This window comes from Monopterus albus, unplaced genomic scaffold (assembly GCF_001952655.1).
Source record: "Monopterus albus unplaced genomic scaffold, M_albus_1.0 scaffold170.1, whole genome shotgun sequence".
Taxonomy (NCBI): Eukaryota; Metazoa; Chordata; class Actinopteri; order Synbranchiformes; family Synbranchidae; genus Monopterus; species Monopterus albus.
In genome coordinates, this window is record NW_018128050.1 from 189,402 (window position 1) to 197,457 (window position 8,056).

At 43.2% G+C, this 8,056-nt stretch overlaps 1 protein-coding gene across 3 annotated transcripts in view; it reads right to left on the reverse strand.

Moving 5' to 3' along the window:
- Positions 1–5,818, reverse strand: part of LOC109969146 (uncharacterized) — a 6,707-nt gene extending 889 nt beyond the window's left edge. Inside the window, exons 1-10 of one of the 3 annotated variants that reach the window (XM_020615837.1) lie at positions 5,783–5,818; positions 5,145–5,317; positions 4,193–4,250; positions 3,664–4,090; positions 3,094–3,188; positions 2,931–3,011; positions 1,652–1,727; positions 1,310–1,401; positions 512–630; positions 317–416 (exon numbers count right to left, since the gene is read on the reverse strand). In XM_020615837.1, the coding sequence (XP_020471493.1) occupies positions 317–416; positions 512–630; positions 1,310–1,401; positions 1,652–1,727; positions 2,931–3,011; positions 3,094–3,188; positions 3,664–4,090; positions 4,193–4,250; positions 5,145–5,317; positions 5,783–5,803 (1,242 nt within the window). In that variant the 5' untranslated portion in view covers positions 5,804–5,818. Of the gene's footprint in view, positions 1–316; positions 417–511; positions 631–1,309; positions 1,402–1,651; positions 1,728–2,930; positions 3,012–3,093; positions 3,189–3,663; positions 4,091–4,192; positions 4,251–5,144; positions 5,352–5,725 lie in introns of all 3 variants that reach the window. The other 2 variants (XM_020615839.1, XM_020615838.1) reach the window with 2 other exon arrangements.
- Positions 5,819–8,056: the final 2,238 nt, after the last annotated feature.

Below are 8,056 nucleotides of genomic sequence, written 5' to 3' on the forward strand. Positions count from 1 at the left end.
ACATTTAAGCAGACCCTCGCCTTTCTGAGAATCACTCATGTCTGTAAGTATGAAGCTACAGTTGGCGGCCAGTCAGCTTAGCATAAAGACCGGAAACAACTGGAGCTAACAGCTTCTCTACAGAGACAGAGGATTTCATCAAATGGTGATTTATTCCTTTAAGCCTGACGACACTTGGCACAGACTGCAGGGCCAAATAATAACTGCCCCACTGCAAACGTGCATGAATTCTCCTGCAACTGACGTCACATTCCCTCTGAATGCGTTTAAGTACTGTTTTAGTCCTGTCTTCCTGTATCTGTCTGTGAGCAATTACCTTTAGCCAGCGGTCGATGCACTGAACGTGGTAGTCATGGAAACAGGGAAGCATCCTGAGTTTGTCCCCCTCTTTGTAGTCGGAGAAGCAGATCTGACACCTGTGAGTCCATCAGCAGAAATACAACTTTAATGTATCAGGAGTCACTAGATTACAATCTACCAAGGTCCAGGTCAGATCAGCTGCTGGACTTACTGGGTGTTCCTGGTGCTGCTGGCAGCCTGGAAGGTTTTGGTGGGGAACCTCTGGATCTCCCTCTGAGTGAGCTTTTTGGACACAACAGCACCTTGACGTTCCTCGAACTCCAGTAGAGCCTGAAGGATGAGCAGGTGGACAGGGTGAGTTTATGCACAGCTGATACAACAGTCAGAGCATCACTGTCTGTAAAGAACCAGCACAGTGAGAAGCAGGTGAACTTGGTCTGTTTCACTGTCTGTAAGGAACCAGCAGTGAGAAGCAGGTGAACTTGGTCTGTGTTTGCTCTGAGCTAAATGTATCCACCAGGTGGAATAATTACTGTCTGTTCTCACACTGGTGACTGATGGGTCAGAAAAGCAGTAACATGAGTAAAGAGGGAACGGGGGGCCAGGCCTCTGACCCCTTCCTCCTGATGCAGCTTGTGCAGATCAGTGTGCTCTGATAGGATCTGTGATGCAGACTGTGTGGAGAGGAAGTGAGCAGTTGTGTCCAAGCTGCTTTGGAGACAAACTCAGGCAGCAGGTCATCAGATTGAGTAACTCAGTTTTCACTGAACCTGCTTCTAGAATGCAGATAAACACACAAGTAAATTCTTGGAAGAGGGGGGAGTCAAACCACCTTTAACCGTGTCAGTAAGACACTGTAGTTTGATGGGAGATACATTTACATGACGTGCACCATTCTACGAGACATTCTCATCATGACCATAAGCAGCTTACAGACAGATGAGGATGAAGAGATTTTAGACGTCTAGGAGCTAGCTTCTGTGCACGCTGCGCAGATGGTCGTTATCACCTCATAGTCGTTTCCCTGAAGATCCTCTGAAAACTCAGGCATGGCGTTCCTCCTTCTGCCCCGCCCATGTCTCCCACGCTGACCAATCAGATCTGTTCAAACACAGCACCTGTATCATTTAGCAAAAACCGAGATCACCTGCCATCCCTAACATCAGCCTAAACATGGAGCTTGAGTGACACTCTACAAGCTGAAACATAGTCATATCATGAGAATGAGAGGTGTAGAAACACTAGGATGTCTGATGAACCTAATGAAAGCCGAAGGGTCACAGTCCTGCTGTCTGACCCCAGCAGACCCAGATAAAACCTTTACAGCACAGCACTGAGTTTGTGGTCGTACCGTTGTCAAAGGCCACCGCAGGAGAAACCGCTGCCAGCATGTGAGACATCCAGCTGGGCTCCATGTCAGGACAGTACTGCACAGAACAACTGTGTTACTGGTCAAGTCACTGGACACTACATAAACTAAAACATGCACAGCCACACACACACCTCACTACATATCTCATCGATACAATCACAATTTTAAACAGCCAACTAAATGAATAGGATTTATATTACATGACAGGTTGGCTGTAGCGGTCATCAATGCAGCTCATGGTAACGTTACTGTAAAATATATGTATTGTATAAAAATAGGACTTAATAAGGCAAAGCTTCAGCCTGTTCTGTTTTGCTCACTGCAGAGGCCTGACCATAGAGATGGGGATGATAACTGTTATAGAAAGTAGTACACCAGTAAGATATTTACCAGACATATCACTGTATCAGTTATTGTGTTAAGTGGCCTTGAACTGTCTACTTTAAACTGTTTAATGGTGCCAACAAGACATAACCTGTCTGTACTGAAAGGTTGGCTATAAAGGCGCACAGAATTACATAATGACTGTTGGACTTCTTGTGTATAGGTTCCCAAAAACTACATCGACTAGACAGACATGGCCAGTAGCAGTGGGGAGAGAGGAGGCCGAGCCCAGCGGCTGCTCAGTTGTCTGAGACTGGGCCAGGACTGGACAGACAACGTCTTTATAGGAGTGGTCCTGTTAGTTTTTACATTTCCAAATCGTGGGTGCACAGTTAGTGACACTGGTAGATTGTTTCTATAGGCTAGAAATGCACCTCTGAGTCGTGTCTTGATGCAGTTGCACACAACTGGATCTGGGCTGGTTTATCGGAACATACAGGTTTTAAACTGCAACTCTGCAAACCCTTCCAATATATACTGTGTATAAATGTTGTACATACATAAAGTAAAATATAAACAGGAGAAATATGAACTGGAAAAATCCATATTTACATCCCTGTAAAAATTCACATTCACACTTAGTGTTGTCTTTCTCCTTTTTAAATCCAGATACATCCAGCTCTACAACTTGTTTCTGCTGAGAGAGTTCCTGTGTATTTTTCTTGGCTGCTACAAATCAAGGCCAGTTCACATATGAAGTGTTCTGATGTCCATCACTCGCCTGTTCTTACACAACACACACAAGTCCAAACGACCAAATGTGTCAATCAGTGTTAAAACTCTGACATGCGTGAACCCCGCCCTTATGCTTCAAGTCTATATACAGTACACTTAAACTTTTATTATAAATGCGAAGTGACAATGATTGTCTCACCCTGTAGTGGCCCTGATGATGATGATGATGATGGTGGTGCTGGTGGTGTGTGCTCCGTGCTTCCTCTCGGTCATACTGGGCCTAAATAAACAGAAATAGTTTCACTCCATTTGTGGTGGCAGGTGAGTTGTCTGTCTCTAGCGCTGCAGGTGAAGTCTCCTACCTGCAAGCTTCGGGCCAACATCTCATCTTCCTCCATCTGTACTAAGCGAACCACAGCCTCCTCATCGTCACTGATGATGATCTGCTCCGCTGTCACTGCAGAGCAAATGACTGATCACAAAGTTTCTATTTAAGGGATGATTGTGCCCAAAGTCTTGCAACTACAGTTTCAAAAATGTCTTTGGGGAGTAAACAGTACAAGTATGTTTCTACAGAGTCAGTGAGTTAGCTGTGGGTTATATTTGTTTCCATTTAGTCAAGGTGTCCCCATTAAGAGTATCAGAATGAGCTGCGACTTATTTTACGTGAATTTATGGAGCTTTATTCTGAAGGGACGTCAGAGATAATGAGATCCTCAGGAAGTGGATGCCACACTGAATCAGTTGAGGAGTGTGACTTTTGACCCCACTTGAGACAAAAAGAGACTACTGGTTTTACAGCACTTTATTGCCTCAGAAGGCCCTTTGGTGCCAGTGATAATGTGCTTCAAGAAGAACACAAGAAATGCATCGGTATAAATAATCTTTATAAACTATATTGACCGTGTTAAATCTACATCCCATGCCCTTACCTGTTGAGGTGTTTCCTTGTTCACCATTCAGCCATCTCCTCTCCTCTGTAGTCAGGAAGGACAAAGAGTCAGATCTGGATGACAGTGATGCTGAAGCCGTCATTAGATTTTGCTGCCTTCTCTGGGTGAGACAGCCACGACTGGCTACTACTGTGGAGTCTGTCACAGTCAGAGACACCTCTTCCACTTCCTCCTCTGATGCTGGTGTGAGGTAGGAGGAGGATGACGATGAAGAGGAGGAGGAACAGGATGCAGTGGACAGTGGAGCCTCCAACCAGCTGTCCAGACTCCTCAGAGATGATGCAGGAACAAAGCCAACACTCCGCTCTCCCATCGCTGCTGCCAGCCGCCTGCGTTTAGGTTTACACAAAAAACCCCGTTCACTGTGGGTGGGGTGTTGTGGTCCCGGAGAGTCTTCAAACACCACCTGGGCACAGAATCACAGCAGTCAGCCTCTATAAGGACGCCACGCACATCTAGTGACAATGAGAATAAGTTGAGCAAAAACTGCTGAGTGCTGCAGTCTTACAGGGCTGAAATGTTCCTCTGGGACCCGACCACGTCTCCTCCGCTTCCTGAGCTGTGGGCTGGAACAAGTAAACAGAATGAAACATTAAATCAATAGTTTGTCAAGACCATGATGCTGTTATTTAAAATGACCATGTTTAGTTTGTAAATTTGTGACAGTCCTGGTTGATGATAACAGAAAGTTGCCGTTAATGATGAGAACCAGTTTTTACTCAGCTAAAATGAAAGAGAAGCTTGTGGCCATGATTATGGGAAAAACCCCAAATTTCTTAACTGTCAACTTCTCTATCTCCTCTAGCTGAGTGAAATAAAACAATGATTAATGCAGGGTTGCAAACAATTATTACTTAAGAGTTATTACAATTATTACTGAAAAGTCACCAAATACAAGAAAAATAACTAACAGCTTCCTCAAGCTCAAGGTGATATGACAAAGAAAAGCTTTAAAAACCTAAACAGGAACCTGGAACAAGACAATGGTAGGTAGGTAGGTAGGTAGGTAGGTAGTACTTTATTGATCCCACAATGGGGAAATTCCTGTCTGGCAGTTTTGCATTAGTAACTAGCACAGATGTCCCCGTTTGTTTTTAGTGATACAATACATCAGATTTTGTCGGCACCTCCCACCATAAAACATCAATAATACCTGTAGATATCTTTCATCATTACACCGACAACGTCACTACAATCTGAATATTATGAGTTTCATAAAGGCAGCCATTTCAGCAGAGCCATTGTACTGGGTTGCATTAGATTGGCCAGGGACAGCTGTATACAAAATATGGATAAAATCCATATTTAGTTGAAATGAAAACAAGTAAATGGGGTGTCCGCAAAAGACACGTTATAGACTAGCCTTACTGCTGTCATTGGACTTAAAAAATAGAAAATTAAACAGCAAAGCTTGGGTACTGTCAAGTGTTAATCACGGTTTACACAAAGAGCCATGTCACCTGGGCGTTTCTGGAATGATGGTGGCCAGATCCTGGTGGAGGAGGTCCGGGGACTCGAGCAGGAAGCCTCGGTTTAGCCCTCCAGGACTGTCCCTTTCAGATGAACAGGGACTAACTGCTCCGTGCTCATCCATGGCACTCTCCTGCACGGACACGACAACCTGGTCGCCACTCTACAATCAGCGCAGATCCAGTTCCATCAAACAACTACTGAGGACAGTTCACGGGAAACAAAACACACTGGCTTACATGCTAACGACGGGAAGAACGAACAGAATAATCAGCCAACTTTAACGTACGGTTTAACGCTAGACGTCTGATGTCAACTAAATCTACATTTCCACTATTTAACTGACAGTAGTACTAATGGAGGAACCCGAAAGTGAAACCTGGAAAACTACCAAACCTGCTTCAGAAAAGCTGCCAAAACAAACTCAAAGTTAACGTTAGCGTTCGTTAAATTAGATGCGTTCAAACTAGCTTCAAAAAGACAAACGCGACAACAAATTCATGTAAGATCAATTAAACCTTACTACAACCCAAGACAATAAGATTATGAGCATGATATCCAATAACTTTACCTAAACGTTTAAGTCTTTTATGGATTTGTTAACCGATATCAGCGCCAGAGTGCCCACCGGAAGTAGACGACGGCTCATTTCCGTTGTCGCATAGAAAAGTCCCTAAGATTCGTCTGTGCAAACGTCAGTGGTTCCATGTATAGTTTTAGTTTTCATATGAGGACATTCACTCAACAAACTGTATTATGACAGAATACAACATAACAAAAATATGTCCTCTTATGAAGACGTAAATTATAATTTCTGAGGAAAAACTTTCGTCTGGTACCAGCTCCTCAGCTGTGAGGATTTGTTGGTTTTCTGACTAACAATAATTTTTACTTTTGCTTTGTTTATAAAATGTCATAAAATAGTGAAAAATGGGTCTTCTAAGTTCGCACAGTTTGATGTGTTTTTTTTTTCCATAAGCCTTGGTTCACTGTAAGACTCAAGCAGCTTCATCATGCCAAAGAGGAGATCTATAGATGGAGGGTTGAACAGGCTCTACAGTCTCCCAGGACCTGAAGTGGATGTCCAACATCAACACCATCACCAAGAAGGCGCAGCTCAGGAAGTTCAGTCTGCCCCATGAGCTGCTGATAATTTCTACAGAGGAATCATCGAGTCTGTTCTCTGCTCATAAACACTTAACCCATGACTGTATAACAGGATGACAACCCTCAGTGCAAAACCTTGGAAATATACCCTATATATCTATATGAAAAACTGCATCTAAACTGTATATATATAATATATACATATTTATGAGTATTTTTATTTTCCTAATGTACATTTCTTTTTCTTGCTTGCTAATTGTTTTTCTTTTCTGTTCTAAGTCTTATCTTGTCGACTGGTTGCTTTACACTGTACCAGAGTCAAACACCTGGTGTGTCCAACATACCTGGCTGATAAAGCTGATTCTCATTCTATCAACAGTCAAAAACATAAAGATAATCAGTTTTTGCTTAAAAATGATAATAAACACTGCCCCCGTGACCCGGTCCCGGATAAGCGGAGGAAAATGGATGGATGAAGTTGTCCATTCTGTCTATGAATGAACTGACTTAAGTGTCTGACAGTGTCAAGAGCACAAACAGGATGTTCAGTCTCAAGGGAGGGACAATTAGCCTTATTGGCTAATGTGAGAGCATATCAAATCAGCTGGTTGGTTGCTCTTATTGTCACAGAACACAATCCCGTAGTTGCACTGGTGTTGTCACCACCGTTCAACTCCATCTAACGATCTTTTGATTAACTTATTTTTAACTTGTATTTATTAGTTTTTTTTAGCACTGGGTTACACCTGCATCTAAGGATGAGCAGAGTGTGTTTGTGATACTTGTGAATACACTGCACACAACACTGCTGGGAAATTTTATATTTTTAGATTCCACATCAGAGGAAATACAAGAATACAAGTCTGGCACGTGGGAGTGTGGACACTAATCTTTCCCATGTATTCTGGCACTGAATTGAGTTTGCACTGGAAACACACCCACACGAAACTGACAGCAGTGTTCAAGACTCAAACACCTGAGTTTGGAGACAATGTACAGTATGTGGGTCATGTGCTCTTGTTGAAGCACAGGGAGGATATATAGCTGCTGCGGGAAAATGGCTAAGCCCAGCACCACATGCGTGAGAAACTTTGTATGATATCATTTCAGAACAACAGACTTTCTCTGACAGGACTGAATAAGGGGGCAGGGCTTGTAGCCCCAGCAGGAGCACACTGTGCAATAGTACTGAAACTGCAGAAGGAGAGTTGCAGTGTCTCTGGGAGTGAAGGCAGGTGACGTGTAGCTACTTGTCAGAGAAGAGGTAACTGCAGCTAGTGGGGACAAGGATAGGTAGCAGAACCTGTGCTGTCTCTCGTGCTGAGAGTCTTTGTCCTGGGCCCAGAACCAACAAACTGAACAGAGACGGACCATCAGACAGAGAAGGTGCTGCAGTGCTACTGAGGTACACTGATCTTCACTGTAGTAGCAAAACATTCAAACTGTATTCAAAATAATCTGGGTGGGGTCTAATAAGAGATAAAATCACATTAATCAACCTAATAATGAATTAAACTGAACTCTTACACTTTGACTGGAGACTTTAAAATGAAGCACCAATCACCAAACTAGATTTTACAAATAGGCTCTTATTTATTGTTTTACTGACTCACAGAAGCTCAAGATGATGTTGCAGTTTTAAACGTGGATCAGCACCTTTGTCTCTAATCATCTACCAATGAGAATACAAGGCATCTGCACTAGAGGAATCTGAAGGTTTCTAACTGAGCTCTAACATAGGCGTTTCCTTCTAGTGGATAGGGGTGAAAGATAAACACAGCAGCAGAAGCTGCTC